Raw genomic sequence first — 17,770 nt, forward strand, 5'->3', positions numbered from 1 at the left:
ACATCAGTCACTTAATAGGGTTTTTTTTTTTTTTTTTTTTTTTTTTTTAACTATATACATATTTGGTTTGGAGAGGTGTTTGTTTGCCATAGGGTGCGAGCACTCGCCAGAAAGACACAAAACAGAAAGCGAGAAATCATTCCGCAGGGGGGATGGTCATGCCGCAATCCCTTCTCCTCCATTTTCTTCTTGGTATCTTGGGCAGGCACACACACACACGCACCCAAAATGAGTTTAAGCTACCAGGTCCGGGACTGGAACTGCAGTCTACTACATGGAAGTCCAGCAACATAGCCATTATGCCATCTGCTGGTCCTTTTAGCTTTAAAACTGCTAGATACCATTAAATGTTAATAAATATTAATAATAAAAAATGTTTAGAGAAATTTGCTTAAGACCTAAAGCCAGGAAAAAGATTAGAATTCTGTTCAAATAGTAGGTAGATTAACCTATCAGCAGCTCAAGAGAAGACAAAAATCCTTAAATCTGGAAAACAAAGCACAGAAAATAATAGTAACATTTTAGTCAAAAGTCATAAAATTCTATTTCACCAGCTCAGTTCATTGCATTAATCTCTCTTCTATTGTGGTCCGATATTTCTGTTTAAATTCTGTAAGTTAACATTCAGCTCCGGACTTTTCCCTACCATTAAATTGGCCATTTTTGTGGTGGTTTTTTTAACTCTCATTTCTGGGTGTCCGTTTTTTAGTTTTCTTAGAATAGTACTCTGCTCTGAACTTCTTGGAGAGCTGGTCTGGTGTTGGTAAATTCTCTCAGGTTTTGTTTATCTGACAATGTTTTTGTCTTTTCCTCCCATACGAAAGATAATCTTGCCATTATAGCATTCTTGGTTGAAATTACTTTTCACTTAACACTTTGAATATATTTTCCCATTCTTTCCTTGCTCACATTGTTTCTGATGAGAGGTCCTCTGTTAGCCTGATGGGATATCCTGTGTAAGAAAACCTGGCATTTCTCTCTTGCCAGTTTCAGTATCTTGTCTTTGTTGGTGGTTTTGGTCAGTCTGGCTATAATGTGCCTTGGAGAAGATCTTTTTGGGTTTATTCTATTTAAGAGTCTTTGTATTTCTTGGATCTGGATATTTGAATGTCTCTATAGGTTTGGAAAGTTTTCTTCTATGATTTCATGGAATAGAATATCCATGTCCTTATTTGTCTCTTCATCTTCTGGGATACTGATGTTTAGATATTTAATGGTATCTAGTACTTCTTGTATATTATTCTAATTTGGGGGGATTATTTTTTCAGTCTCTGCAGTGAATTTTTCTAGGCCAGAGATTGTCTTCTACATCTGAGACTTGAATTTCTGCATGACCTAACCTGCTTTTAAGTTTCAAGGGAAGGTTTTAATTTCCTGTATTAAAATTCTCATCTCCAATAGATGATTGGAGATCACCTCTAATAGTTTGATTCTTTTTTTTTTTTTTTTTTTTTTTGGGGGGGTTTTTTGCTATAGGGCGCGTGTGCTCGTCAGAAAGACAGAGCAACAGAGACAGAAAGCGAGAAATCACCCCCCAGTGGGGATGGCCATGTTGCAATCCCTTCTCTTCCATTCTCCTCTCAGGATCTTGGGCACGCACGCACATGCACCAGGTCCGGGACTCGAATCTTGGTCAGCTACATGGGAGTCCAGTGACAGCCATTACGCCAACTGCTGGTCTCTAGTTCGATTCTTTTTTATGGTGTACATTTCCTCTTTCGGATTGTGCAAGAACTTTCTCACCTCCTGTAATTCATTAACTCTTTCCTCCTGAATCTTATGGAGTTTATTGTCTCTTTTCTCTTGCATCTCTGTTAACTTTGTCACTATGAATATTCTAATTTCTTTATCTGACATTTCCACTAGTTCCTTTGTACTATCTGTGGATGATGAGGAGTTGTTCTTTTCACTTAGGGGAGAGATATTTTCTTGATTTTTCTTATTTCTTGTGCCTCTGTGGTGGTTTCTGGTCATCTGATGGATTATATGTTTCTCCCTAACTTCTTGACGTTTGATCTGAGCATTCAGAGGTGTGAACCAGGAGGTTATCTGCAGTCTCTCTGCAGGAAGGTGAAGTCTGAGCAGAAAATCTTCAGTTCTAGCTCCTGAAATGCGATGACCTCTCAAATGGTCTGGCTTTCCCCTCTACCCTAGATTGGGGTCTGGAGGGTAAAATCTGAGCAGAAAATTCTCAATTCTAGCCCCTTAAAGGAATTACTCATAGCTGAAATGCAGATGGCCTTCTCCTTTCTGCCTTTTCACCATCTCCTAGACCACCATAATCTTCTAATTTTCTGTTTCTTTTTGTTGTTATTGTTGGGCACGTGTGCTTGCCAGAGAGAGACAGAAAATGAGAAAGTACTCCCCAGGGAGGATGGCCATGCCACAGTGCCTTCTCCTACATTCTCTTCTTGGGATTCTAGATGGGGATACATACACACGCACTGAGTCCAGGACTCAAACCACGGAGCTGGCTATCCAGCCACCTTACCCTCCATACCACTTACTGATCTTTATTTTCTTTTAAAGATATGGTTTTGCCATCATGATTTTCCTGTCTCAGCCCCCAGCTGGAACAATAGATATAGGATACCATCCCTGGCTTTTTGTTTCGGAGAGGGTTATGTTATGTTGCCCAGGCCAGCCGCAAGGTTTTAGTCCTCCTGCCTCAGCCTTCTTGACTATGTTGTCCATCCTGTAGAGTGAATCAGGAATTGGACCTAGGTCTCCCACCTGGTTTTAGTGTGTGGCAAACAGTCTAAGGAGTATGAGCCACTTCAGTTGGGCCTTCTGTTTACTTTTTTAGAAAAACTTTCCAGACACTAATGTGATAAGACAAGGAAATAATACTTTGTACAAGAAGTTCACCATTTTACTTAAAAGAAGGGAAAGGTGTTCTCCTCCATAGAAGGGATGTATATCTGTCCAGCATGGATTAAATTACAAGGACTGACAATACCTAGTGTTGACAATGATGAGAAACTCCTAGAAATCTTATATATATATTCTCATATATTGCTGGTGGAATTATAATTTACTACATTTGTTTTTTAAAAATTGTTCGACATTGTATGTTAACCTTTGACATGTGTATTGTCTATGTTACAGAGTATATATAAAACAGGAAAGAATGTTTATGTCCATTAGAAGTTTATTCATAACACTTTTGTTTATCATAGCCCTAAATGGGAAACAGCATTCATGCTTATCAGCTATAATGTAGATAATAAATTATGGCATATTCATATAGTATACTACTACCCATTAGTGTAGAAAAGCAATTACTAATACACATAGCAGTGTGGCTGAACCTTACTGATATAACTTTGCTTGAAAGTAATCAAACACAAAATATTTTACCATTTATTAATATGAATTTAAAAAATATATCTAACTAACTTGTAATATGTATCAGAATAATAGTTAAGCTTGGTGCTGGGGATGGTTACCTAATGAGTAGGGAGAGAGTCTGTTTTAGTTTGGGAAATATTTCAGTTTCCCTTTGATTATAGTTACTAGGTTATGTTTTTGTAAAAATTTATCAAGGTGTAACCTAAGATTTATGAACTTTGCTGTATGTAAATAAACCTCATTACACAAATAGAAGCTTTCTAAAAATTTTTTCTATACATTTCCTTTGACCCCCCTCATCTCCTCACTCACCCAAGAACATCCAAAACACTCTAGTACACTGGGATACTAATTGGAATTACATAAAATTTGCATCCGAAGTTGGGAAGACTTAGAACTTTTAATCAGATATCAGTATTTTATTTTTTTAAAATTCAGAATATGATACAGGTCATTTTTCTTTACTCTGCAAATTTTTATAGTTTTTCTCATTAAGGTTTTTACTATTTGTAATTATTCTTGGGTATTTTTAGTTGTAAACAGTGCTACTGCCAGTAATATGCCAGTTTAAAAAAATTATTTTGTTTATTTATCTCTTTCAAACATCTTGTCCAATTTTTCAATTGTTCTTTTGAATCACTTAAGTAGAGACAGTTTTTTGTTTTTAAGTCTTCTGTAGGAAAGAATTGTCTTTACTAATATTGTACTATTTTTTTTGCATCAATAAAAACTTTAAACCTGTATTGAATGCCTAGAGTGCATTCTTGCTTTTCTGCTTGTTTATAGTTAAAATGCCTGAAGTACAGATATATTTTAGTCTTTATCTTTAAGTAGATTTCATTTAAACCTAGTTTTCCTAGGAATTTTTTAGTAGTATTGGCTACAAAATTTTACCAAAATTTTTTTTTAATCTAGTAATATAATTGTCTTGTTTTTCTAATTGACTTTGTGAGTAAATTCAATTATTTGATTTTCTAACATTGAGCCATCGTTGTATTCCTGAAAAAACACGTTTGTTACATATGGTATTCACTTTTTTTATGTATTACCAGTTTTTTACTTTAACTGATACTCAGCTTATATATATATATATATATATATATGCGAAGTTGGCTTAAATTTTGTCGTTTTCATTATGTAGTTTGAATATTATCTATATTTGCTTTATAATTATTGTACTTTATAGACTTGGTACAGTTGGATTCATATTGTGCTCTTTTGTGAACAAATCTTTGAGATCTGTTAATAGTAACTTAATTTTTATTGGCCTTTTAAAATGAGAGAATCTCTACTTTTATTTGGCTACAGAGAAGTAATTTCAGGTAAGTAGTTTTCTACTTCAAATAGACATGCACATACACAAACATTTTTTGGAAAATGTATTTGCTTTAATATCAGAGCTTTTGAAGTTTTTATTTTTATTTATTTATTTTTTTTCAACAGTCTGTGGTGGATGACTGGATTGAATCATATAAACAAGACAGGGACATCGCACTTCTGGATTTAATCAACTTTTTTATCCAGTGTTCAGGATGTCGAGGTACAGATTGTTGGGATAAATGATGTACATTTGAACGTGTCAGTTCAGCAATGTGACTTTTAGTTTACCTGCCCCTAATCATATGTAATTAATCCTATAATTATTTGCTAATATTTTTGATGAACAAGATTATTAATAAGTTATTTCAGGCATTTCATTTTTGTTCTGGTTCAGTTTTGCTATAAAGTCAAAATATTTCTGTATTTTTATGAATGTTGGGTGGGAATCTGAAATACACTTATAGCTTTATTAATTGATTTTTTTAGATCATTAGCTTTTATAATTTTGATCATATTATTTGCATATATGCTCCATGTTAGGAATTGTACTGGTTACTAACATTGTTTTGTATCGTCAACTATATTTAATCTTCATTTTATAGATAAACACTTAAAGCTCAGATGCTTTTCTTAAGGTACCATGAGTATCAGAATCAAGTGTCTCAAATTTATGTTTGGTTGCAAATCCATAAGACAAGTTGGTTTTTGAAGTAAAATTTTTATTTTTATCATTTAAAAGATAACTGGTGGTTATATTTTTCCTCAAAAATAATGACTCTTAACAGGTCTAATTGAACTTCATGGGGAAGTTAATTGGTAATTCTTTCCTCAGTAATATAAAAAGAATAGTGATCTTTTAATATCAGTTATTATATTGATTTCTTAAAAATTTGGTTTTTTTAATGTCCATGTTGTTACTTATGATTTTAAAAATAAAGTTTCTTTCTCTCCCCTCCCTCCCTTCTCCCTTGAAAGAGAGACAGAGACTGAGTCAGAGAGCGAGAGGGAGAGAGAACCCCAAATGAAGTCTTTATGCTGTGATCCAGCCTTAATTGGAGCCAACCCAATGTGCCCAGGAAGGTCCTAGACATGAACCCAGGGCCATTCCCACCATTTGTTACCATGGAACCAGCCACCCTGCCCCTCACTTGTCATATTGGCATAGTAGTTTATCATATATTTACAAGTACCTACCTTGCACCAGACACTGTACCTGAGTATTCAGAAGTTATCAAGATCGTCTCTGCCCACCAGGAAATGTATGTTTGATTTTTTTTAAAGGAGTCTCTTTTATGAGGAACAAAGAAGGAAGTATATGAAAAGTACAGCAAAGTGCTCATTGCTTTGATAAGGGTAATAAAACTGATTATTTACTATGAAGTGACTGTTTACTATATGCCAAGCTGTATGCTTCATATCCATTAGCTCATTTAATGTTTTTTATTAGTGCTGTCACTGATCTGCTGTTAGGAAGATGGGACTTTTATTTTGTAGATCAAGAAATTGAGATTCAAGGTCTTAAGTAATACTAGTTTATCCAGAATCATACAGTTAGTAAGTGCCAAACTCAAGATTCAGTCAGGCTGTTTGATCTGGAACTTATATCCTTAACCACAAGACACTATGAGAATAATAAGGAGGGGAACATTTGATCCAGCTAGGATATGTGTGGGCTGTATGTTTATGAACGTAGGGAGATTATTTGGGGAAAAAAAAATCCAAGATAAAGCCAACTCTACTCTAAAGAGAGATTAAAGATGAGTTAACAGGGTGCCAGCAGGTGACACGGTGGTTAAGGTACCAGACTCCCACATAACTAGCCATAACTAGCCATGGCTTGAGTTCCAGATCTAGTGGCTTGCTTTCCCATTTTCTCTCTTTCTTTTTCTCTATCTACTGAGTGTGTATGCCCTGTAGCAAGTTTAAAAAAAAAATGATAAATAAAATAATTATTTAAAAAAAAGCATGAGTTAAAGGAAGTTAGAGGTAAGAGAAAGGCAAAAAAGTAACAGATTATGGGAAAAGGCCTTAAGATAAGAAAACGCGGCCCACTCTATGATATGAAAGAGTTCTATGACTGAGCAGATAGACTGGTGAGGAGGAGGAGTAGTAAGAGAGTAAGCCATGTAAAAAGTAAGTTAGTTTACTCATTTTACAACCTTAAAATAGGTGAAACAAACACTAGTAATGTGCTTTACACATATTTTCTAATCTTACAGTTATATTGGATTGAATTTTAATTTTAAAACAGCTATCAGCTTTTACTGTTGTTTCTTTTGATATTCTGGTAGTTCCAGGACCAGCACGTAGTGTGGTGGTTAAGGCGCTGGTCACTCCTGTGTGGCTGATCACGGTTCGAGTCTTGGACTTGGTGGCTTGCTTTCTTACTTTCTTTCTCTCTCTCTCTCTCTCTCTCTCTCTCTCTCTCTTTTTCTCTCTGGTCAAATTAAAAATAAAATTAATGAATAAATTAAATTAAAAAAATAAGAAATTTTGATAGTTCCAAAAAACTAAATAAAAGTTACATAATAAAATGTTCTTAGTACTTTGTCTTCCCATCCTTCTCCATATATGCTCTAACTAGTGTATTGTATATCCTCTTATCTTTCTAGTTTCCATACCCATAAGCAGGACCATATACTCAACTCTTTCCTCATTCTTCTCACATAAAAGATATGAAAGTATATAGCCAGCATTCTCTCTCTCTCTCTCTCTTTTTTTTCCTTTTTTTTGGGAGAGGTTTTTGCTATAGGGCACATTCGCTTGCCAGAGAGACAGAAAGTGAGAAATCACCCCACCCACCCTCCACCCTCTGCCCCAGGGAGGATGGTCACACTGCAATCCCTTCTCCTCCATTCTCTTCTTGGGATCTTGGGCGCACATGCACCTGGTGTGAGTTTAAGCTACCAGGTCTGGGACTCGAACCCCGCGGTTGATTACATGGGAGTCCAGTGATGTAGACATTACATCATCTGCTGGTCCTCTCATTTTTTAAAAATTGCAGTATTACTGCATTTCTTTGTGTTCATGTATTCGGTTGTCATAAAAGATATAATAATTATTTTTTCTATGCAAAAATGCATCATGACTTTTCCAACAAACCAAAAGAATATTTTTAACTAGTTAGCTATTACTGCATTATTTGTAGTCCTTTGCTTTTACAAACAGTATGTAATGAGGAATTTTATCTGTTCCTTGTTTGTTCTTTATGAAAGAATGTCTATGGGTAAATGTACTTAGATTAGCAATAGATATTGCTTAATTGCCTGCTATAAGAATTATATTCTCTTTTACTCACATTGGTAACATATTAAAATGTCTGCTGCTTAGCCTTTTCAACAAACTGTACGTATCAACTTATTAGATCAGTATTATGAGTGATTTATCCCCCCACTGGCCAAAGGAGAGCATTTTATTATTTTTATGTACAGAAAACTTAACAGTACATTTAACTCAATTTGGTGGCAAGCTCTTTAGCCTTTGCCTTTCCTAGCTTGGCAATGTGAACCATGGATTGGGCCCAGGAAATTGCCTCCCCAATGACAGCTGATCTAGTTATATCTGTCATTGTAATGGGTACTGATGGCTTCCATCAAAGCTTAGCCAACGCGCCTTTGTACTCCAAGTAGTTAACCTGTGTGAAGGCAACAGTGGTACAGGTTTTCATGTGGAGCAAGCATTCCAACCTGGCCTTCCCCTTGATAATGCAATAGGCAACCCCCACCTTCCAACACAGTGCAGGCAAAAAAATAGCCAACTCAATGGGGTCCATGTCATGTGTGATCACCACCAGCTGAGCCTTCTTCTCCACCAAGGTGATTACAGTGTTGACCCCTGCTCAGAGGCCCAGCAGCCAGTTAGTGAGGACATCCCTTTTACCGGCGACTTTCTTCTAAGCCCAAGCCAACAGGTGCTGCTTCTTCTCTTGCTTTGTCTCTGACTTTTACTTGTGGGCCAGCTTAAGCATCTGAGTAGCTGTCTGGCAGTCTAGTGCCTGGGTTAACTGGTTAATTGCAGGAGGCACTTTCAGCCACTTGTAGAGGATTGCTCTCTGTCGCTGCAGAGCCATTTGATGAAGCAGGTGAGGTGTCTTTTGGGCTGGATGTCCTGTTCCGTGCCAAAATTCTTAGGCCTTTTTTCAAACAGGGGATTGACCACCTTCTTAGTCTCTTCTTCACGACAGCAGGGGCTAGAGCCACTTTCTTCACCTTGACCTTCTTTCCCTTTAGCATCTTGGGTGACTGGAGGAGAGCAGTATTACAAGTGATTTTAAAAATGATATAGGATTGTTGGAAAAGTCAGTGACACATTTTGCATAGAAAAAATATGACATGGCTTTTCCAACATCCCAGTATATCAGTGTGATTTTATTTAAGTGTCATGAAACTCAAAACTATTTTAAAATGTACAATACAGTGTAATTTAGTGCATTTATAGCATTGTACAACTGTCTTAGTTTGACTTGCTTTAGCAAAGTACAATAGTTTAGGTGACTAATAAACAACAAATTTACTTTTCAAAGTTTTGGAGACTGAAAGTTCAAGATTAGGGTGCCAGCATGGTCTGACTCTGGTGAGACCCTTTCTCTGTATTGTGGACTGAAAAGTCCCATTCCATAGTGAACACTCAGGAGTCAATTTTATTCATGACTGCAGAATCCTTATGGCCAAAATATCTTCCAAAGCCATACCTCCTAATACCGTCACTTTGTAAGTTAGGATTTGAACATATGGTTGTGGGAATATACAGCCATTCTATTGTAGCAATTTCCACCTCAAAACTTTTTAAATCACTGTGGACAAATACTTAATACCCATTAAGTAATCACTATTTATACCTTGACAACCACTAATTTGCTTTCTGTTTCTGAGGATTTCCCCATTCTGGTAATTTTAGATCTTTTGTGTCTGAGTTCTTTTACATATCATGTGTTTTTGAGGTTCATTCAAGTCACATCAGTAGTGACTCCTCTTATGGCTGAATCATATTTCATTGTATGTATATACCAAAACTTGATTATCTATTCATCTGTAGATGGACATTTTAGTTGTTTCTACCATATAATTATTGAAAATTATGCTACTATGAACATTCATGAACAAGTAATGTTTGAGTACCTTTTTTATGAATATTTGGGGTGTACATTTTAGGAAAGGGATTGCTGGATTATATGGTGATTCTTTTTTTTTTGGAGAGATTTTCACTATAGGGCACATGCGCTCGCCAGACAGACAGAGAGAGACATAGAGACAGAAAGCGAGAAATCACCCCCCAGGGGGGATGGTCACGCCGCAATCCCTTCTCCTCCATTCTCCTCTCGGGATCTTGGGCACGCACGCACACGCGCCCAGCGTGAGTTTTAAGCCACTGGGTCCGGGACACGAACCGCGGTCGACTACGTGGGAGTCCAGCGACATAGCCATTATGCTAACTGCTGGTTCCCTATGGTGATTCTTTTTGAGCCACTATATTTTCTATAGTGACTGCACCTTTTACCTTTCTATCAGAAATGTGTAAGTAGTTTTTTCAATATTCCTGACAGGACTTACTTTATACTTTTTTATTATATCCTAGGGGGTATAAAGTAGTATTTTATATTTTAATTTGGATTTCCTTAATGATTAATGATTTGAACTTTTTTATTTCACATGCTCAATGGCCATTTTTTTAATCTTTGTTGAAGAAATGTGCATTTAAATCATTATTTCATTTCAAAATTAGTTTATCTGTATTTGTTCATGAGTTGTAAGTGTTCTTTATATATTCTGGATACTAAAACTTTATCAGGTATGTAATTTTTAGCTGTTTTCTCCCATTTTCCATGTTGTCTCTTCACTTTAATGATGTCATTGATACACAAAAGGTTCTCAAAGATAGGGCATCAAAAAGAATATAGTACAATCTGATCTTAACACTGTGAATTGCATCATGCCAGTAGTTTCTGAGGGTCCCTGACAAATATTGTTTTGTTTACTTTCAAAAATTTGAAATACTCACAGTCCCATTTGAATTTGCCTCTTGGTGGGTTTTTTTTTTTACAGAGAGAAATTTTTGCTATAGGGCACATGCGCTCGCCAGAGAGATAGAAAGTGAGAAATAACCGCCCCCCCAGGGGTGACAGCCACCCCTCAATCCCTTCTCCATTCTCCTCTGGGGTCTTGAACACGCATGCAGATGCTCCCCCAGACACACCTGGCAGGAGTTTAAGCCAAGTCCGGAACTCAAACCATTGTCAGCTACATGGGAGTTCAGCAATGTAAGCATTATGCCATCTGCTAGTCCCTTGGAATAATTTTGTAGTGTTTGAACTGGTCTGACTCCCAGAGTTTCCTTAGGAGCTTTCTTGGGCCCAGTTACCCGAGGTAGTAATTGGCCAGATAACACACTTATCGTTGACTTTCCTTTCCTTTTTTTATGTCTCTATACTGTATTATTGATACTGAATATACTGTGTAAGAATCTCCTCCTAAATAAATTATTTGTACTATCTCAGTTTCTGCATCCAGTGTATAGAAACTATTAGTGTTTATTATGTACTAATTGGTCTTTTTTTTTGAAGGCTATTTTGATGATTTCTTTCCTTTTTTACATATATATATATATATACCATGCCGCAGTCCCTTCTCCATTTTCCTCTTGGGATTTTGGATCTGTAAACAAATGCGCCTGACATGGGTTTTAAGACTCCAGGTCTGGGACTCAAACCGCAGTTGACTATGTGGGAACTCAGCGACATAACCATTATACCATCTGCTTGTCCCAAAGTTTTCTTAAATTCTTAATTGTGACACCCTATACAGACAGAAGAGTGAAAAAAATACATATATTCATCTGCTAAATATAATACATTGTGAATCCTAATGTTATCAGTTTGACTGTCAGGGAAAAGAATATTGCCAGGATTTCAGAAGAACTGTCCCCCCTCTTATGTCTCCTCCTATTCCAACCACCTTCATCTCCCACAGAGATAAGTATAATTATTTTCTTTTCTTTATAGATTTATTATCAGTGCATCTATCCTTGAATAAAATAGTTTAGGTTTGCCTGCTTTCTTTGTTTAGATAATTATCTGTACCTGCTGTCTTGTTTTGTTGCTTCTGCTCAGTGTGTATGTGTGTATGTATGCATGCATTTACTTACCTACCTACCTTAGTTCATTTATTTTTATTGATGTGAAACAGATCATTCTTTCCTGTCCTACAAAAGGTCAGCTTTCCTGTGCAATGTAGGACATTTAACAGCATCTTTGATGTCCATGCACAAGATCTTCTGGTTTGTATACTGAGGAGTCACAGTGCTTGGTAATAAAACATGCAACTTTTCTAAACAATGTCAACTTTCCAGAAGTGGTGGTTGTAACTTTTTATGCTTGAGTTAATTATTGCTCTGATGACTTCACATCTTTGCTCAGAGAATTGTCAGTCTTTTTAGTTATTATCTTCTTGGAAAGAGTATCATATTGTGGTTTTAATTTTTTATTTCCTTGATTATTGTTGAGACTTTCCCCACATATTAATAACCATTTGAATTTTCTTTTTGCTATAGAGCATGTGTACTTGCCAGAAAGACAGAAAGCGAGAAATCACTCCCCAGAGGGATTGCCACACTGCAATCCCTTCTCCATTCTCTTTTTGGGATCTTGGGCATGCATGCACATGCGCCCGGTGTGAGTTTAAGCCACTAGGTCCGGGACTTGATCTACAGTCCACTATGTGAGAGTCCAGCGACATGGCCATTATACCATCTGCTTTTACCAACCATTTGAATTGTCTAAGTTAACTTTAAATCTTATACTGATTACTCTGTTAGGATATATAGTCTTTATTGATTTGTAGGATTGTTTTTAAAGTGTTAATACTAGCATTCTTTGTTGATTTTAAATATATAGTAATGTATACTTTGCCGGTTGTTTCCCCCTTTTCTTTATGTTTTTAGTCTTTTCTCTTATAGGCTGTTTGTGTCTTAAATTCTTTTTTTAGAGAGAGCTTTTTTGTTTCTTTGTTTGTTTATGCTGTAGGGCATGTATGCTAACCAGAGAGACAGCAAGAAATCATCCCCCAAGGGGGATGGCCACACCACAATCTCTTCTCCTCTTGGGATCTTGGGCACACATTCATACTTGCCCAGCATGAGTTTTAAGCCACCAGATCCAGGACTCAAACTCCTGAATCATTATTTCCATCTTCTTCCATATTTGGAAGACCTGTTGATACTGAGAGAAAGAATTCTTTTGTATCTGATTATTAGGGTTTTTTTTAGTAAAACCAGCACAGAAGAGATGAAGCAAATATCCATCAGTAGTCTTGACATTCAACATGAGCTTCAGTCATGGTTTGGCATTTTTGACTATGGAATACATTTTGTCATGGGTATGATCGAGGTCATGGAAATTGATCAGGTAGTTTTTGCTCTGAATAGCCTCAATAGTTAGCTTGATTTTCCTCAGCGCATCCTCATCAGTCTGTAGGTTTGCAAGGTTCACTTCAGACAGACAGCCCTTAAAGCTATCAGGTGCACTGTTTGTTCCTTGATTCATGATGACTAGTGTTTTCCCAGAATTTCTTTTTCTTTTTTTTGAGAGTTTTTGTTGTTTTTGTTTTTCTGTTTTGTTTTTGTTTTTCTTTTTGTTTTTTGTTTGCTTGTTTGTTTGTTTTGCTACAGGGCGCTTGGCACTCACCAGAAAGACAGAGACAGACAGAAAGCGAGAAATCACTCCCCACCCCACCCCCAGGGGGGATGGCAACACCGCAATCCCTTCTCTTCCATTCTCCTCAGGATCTTGGGCATGCACGAACACGTGCCAGGCTTGAGTTTAAGCCACTGGGTCCAGGACTCAAACTGCAGTCAACTACATAGGAGTCCAGCAACATAGCCATTATGCTAACTGCTAGTCCCCAGAATTTCTTAAATTGAACATAGCAGTCTCTTTCACATTGTACCAATCTTTTTTAGAAAATAGATTAACCACTTTCTTCTTCGCTCCGTCTTTTGTAGGACAGCCACTTGTCCTTGCCTACCACTGTCCTGTTACTTACAGAGCCAGAAGGACACCACTCATCTCTTAATATTAAGTCTAATATGCATTTCTTGAATGAATTCCATTAGGTAATAATATATTTTTGTAAAATATTGCTAGGATTTCTTTGCTAATGTCTTATTTAGAATTTTTAACTTTTTTAAACTTTATTTTAGAGGGTCAGCAGGTAGAATGTTGTATCTTACTGAGTTTTCTCAGTATTGTTATTTAGTTCCTTTTCAGGCATTTTAGAGATTTTCTTTTTTTTTTTTCATTCTTTTTTTTCTTGTGAGTGTATTACTGAAGAATTTGATGCTCCTTTGGAAATGTCACATTTCTTTTGCTCTTTTATGTTTCTACATTGAAACTTGAGCATCTAGTGGAATAGTTACCTTTTGAATTTTATAGAGTAGCTTTGTAGGAAGAAACATTTTCCTGTAATATGTGTCTAGAATGTTGGTTTGGTAAAGTCCTTTGACTTTGGGTTTAGATGCTCAGTCTCCATTTCTTCTGGGTGCCTTAGTTGCTTGGATTGTGATGTTTGTGGCAGTAATGGTAAGGTTTTCTTTGGGGCAGGGATAGGCTGGTTCTCAGTCTCTGAGGGGCATGTTATTTGGGGTGGGGGGGCCTTCACTAGTCATGGGTAGTGTTATTGGGGTTGGCATCTTCCAGGTTGAGTGGCTGCTGGGCAAGGCAGATTTCAGGCCAAGGGGGGCCCTCACAATGCAGGCCCCCTCTGCTCATCACAGGGACAATCTTTTCTTTTTTTTTTTTTTTGGAGAGATTTTTGCCATAGGGCACGTGCACTCACCAGAAAGACGGAGAGACACAAAGCGAGAAATCACCCCCCACGGGGGATAGCCATGCCGCAATCCCTTCTCTTCCATTTTCCTCTCAGGATCTTGGGCACACACGCACCCGGCATGAGTTTAAGCCATTGGGTCTGGGACTCAAACTGCCGTCGACTACACGAGAGTCCATTAGAGATTTTCTTTTTTTTTTTCATTCTTTTTTTTTTCTTGTGAGTGTATTACTGAAGAATTTGATGCTCCTTTGGAAATGTCACATTTCTTTTGCTCTTTTATGTTTCTACATTGAAACTTGAGCATCTAGTGGAATAGTTACCTTTTGAATTTTATAGAGTAGCTTTGTAGGAAGAAACATTTTCCTGTAATATGTGTCTAGAATGTTGGTTTGGTAAAGTCCTTTGACTTTGGGTTTAGATGCTCAGTCTCCATTTCTTCTGGGTGCCTTAGTTGCTTGGATTGTGATGTTTGTGGCAGTAATGGTAAGGTTTTCTTTGGGGCAGGGATAGGCTGGTTCTCAGTCTCTGAGGGGCATGTTATTTGGGGTGGGGGGGCCTTCACTAGTCATGGGTAGTGTTATTGGGGTTGGCATCTTCCAGGTTGAGTGGCTGCTGGGCAAGGCAGATTTCAGGCCAAGGGGGGCCCTCACAATGCAGGCCCCCTCTGCTCATCACAGGGACAATCTTTTCTTTTTTTTTTTTTTTGGAGAGATTTTTGCCATAGGGCACGTGCACTCACCAGAAAGACGGAGAGACACAAAGCGAGAAATCACCCCCCACGGGGGATAGCCATGCCGCAATCCCTTCTCTTCCATTTTCCTCTCAGGATCTTGGGCACACACGCACCCGGCATGAGTTTAAGCCATTGGGTCTGGGACTCAAACTGCCGTCGACTACACGAGAGTCCAGCCACATAGCCATTACGCTAACTGCTGGTCCCACAGGGGCAATATTTCTGGTGGCAGCTAAGCAGTCTGATCTTCAGGCCCATGAGTGTGGTTGTGTGTATGTGTGTGTCTTAGTTCCCCTAGTTACAGGGGCAACCTTTTTCCCTCTGTGCTGGACCACCTGTTCTCTGAGAAAAAGAACTGTGAGCTCAGGTCCCAGAATCACAGTTGTATCATCATGTCTTGTTGAGAGTGAAGCTTTGCATTCTTTCTTGTGGGTTTGTTGGAATGACATTGGAGCCTCAGGGATGGGAAGATACAGTTGGCTTTTGGTCCCAGGGAATGATACTCTATAGCAGTGACTGTTACCAAGATGATGCCTTGACATAGCAGCTTGGCTTCTAGAAAGGGAGAGTTACAGGATATAACATGAACATTTTCTCTGGCATGGTACAATTACGTGTATTCAGGGCAGCTTTCTGTACTTGGGAAGAGTTTGAGGCTTTCCTTTATCTAGGATTGCTGGTATCCATGGTGGTAAAGGGAACTGCTAGGGAACTCCTGCTTTTTTTATTTGCAATGGGAAGCCTCTCCTGGCTTTGAGCTGATCCTGACTGGGAAGCAGGGTTGCAAAGGCAGGGTGTTTCATTTCCCTTTCTATGTTGCCATCACAGATTTCTTTGATTCAGCGTTTTCATCGTTTCCTTTCTTAATTCCAGTTTTTTCCCTTAAGATGCTACTTGAAATGTAGTTATTAATTTCCTTTCATTTTTGTGGAAGAGTTAAATGTTAGGAGCCTCCATTATTTGATGATAATTCTGTTTTATTGTCTTGACAAGTCTGATTTTCCCAGAAAATTCTCCATTTCATCTAAAGTTTCAAATTTTATGAAATTTACACGTCTGAATTATCTGTATTCTACATATATATAAAATCCATTTTCATTAGTTTGATTTTAAATGTTCTCTAATTTTTAATTTTTTAAATTAAAAAATACATTTCTGAATTTCCAAGTATGAGAATTTTCTGGTTGATTTTTGATGTTTATTTCTTTAGCTTTGTTGAATTTGAGGCCAAAGTAAAAGGTCTGTAGTTTCAATCCTTTTTAGTTTGTATGTACTTGTGTTAAGGTCATTGGTTAAGTTTTTGCTACTCTTTTATAAGTCCTTGAAGCCCATGTGTATTTTTCGTTTTTTAGGTATACGATCTTTATTATTAAGGTAATTCAGTAATTGTGTTAAAACATCTTACATTCTAATTTGTTTACTTGTTTCAGTGTTTACCAAAAGTATATTAAAATCCCACATCATGATTATAGATGTATTTATTTCTCATTGATTTTTTTCTTGACTGCTGTTTTATTTTTGTACCCTCTCTTTCACATCCTTCTCTCCCTTCCCTAACTCCTTGGTAAGTTATTAGATACATATAAAGATCAAACAATTTCTTGTAATTCAAATATTTTATGTTTATTAAATGCTTTTTTTAATCTCTGACAATGCTGTTTTCTAAAAGTCTATTATATTTAACATTAATGAAGCATACTACCTTTCATTTTTCTGGCCCAAACTTTTCTATTTTTTTCTTTTCTATTTTTATATGTTCACTGCTTAGATGCCTTTTATAAACAACATATAGGTAGATTGTTTATTTAGTCTGAAAAATATCTTTTAATTTTACCATTTAATTGCTTTTACACCTAATGTAATCACTGTGCATTTGGTTTTATGCTGAACCAATATTTATTCTTTGTCCCTCCTACTCTACCTATATGCTTTCCTTTTTTGTTCTTTCTTGTCTTTAGATTTGAATACTGGGGGCCAACAGGTGGCCCAGTGTTTAAGGCGCTGGACTCCTACTTGGCTGACCACGGTTCAAGTCCTGGACCTGGTGGCTTACTTTCTTACTTCTTCTTCTCTCTCTCTCTGTCTCTCTCTGGTGAGTGCACATGCCCTGTGGTAAATTAAAAACAATAAATAAATAGATAGATAGATAGATATTTTGAATACCGAAGAATTCATTTTATTTCTGTTCCTTCTTTGACCACTTTTATATTCTTTCCATTTATCTGTTGGTTAACATAGAAATTATAAAAGCCATTCTTTCTTTTTTTTATTAATTCACTTTACACCATCACAACACACAAATGAATTTTCCATCCAAAATACACTGTGCATTGGCTCAATCAAGCACATCCACATACATGTTCTCAGCAAATAATTTTCCAATTCTTATGTCCTGCATACCTTGCCCTTTGTCTTGCCATCCCTGATTCCCCATCCCCCACCCTCTGCTATGTCCTATCTTCCTCCCCCATTGTCCCTGGCATCCATGGTTGCCCTCCATACCTTCCTCCCCCCCATTCAATTGTTCTGCCAGTGAACTTAATTA

At 37.1% G+C, this 17,770-nt stretch overlaps 1 protein-coding gene across 1 annotated transcript in view; it reads left to right on the forward strand.

The window, feature by feature from the left end:
* The window catches only part of STAG1 (STAG1 cohesin complex component), a 314,569-nt gene that overhangs the window by 59,615 nt on the left and 237,184 nt on the right, over positions 1-17,770 (forward strand). Inside the window, 1 exon segment of the mRNA XM_027769480.1 lies at positions 4,795-4,891. Within this exon segment, the coding sequence (XP_027625281.1) occupies positions 4,795-4,891 (97 nt within the window).

This window comes from Tupaia chinensis, unplaced genomic scaffold (genome assembly GCF_000334495.1).
Source record: "Tupaia chinensis unplaced genomic scaffold, TupChi_1.0 Scaffold149831_1, whole genome shotgun sequence".
NCBI lineage: Eukaryota > Metazoa > Chordata > Mammalia > Scandentia > Tupaiidae > Tupaia > Tupaia belangeri.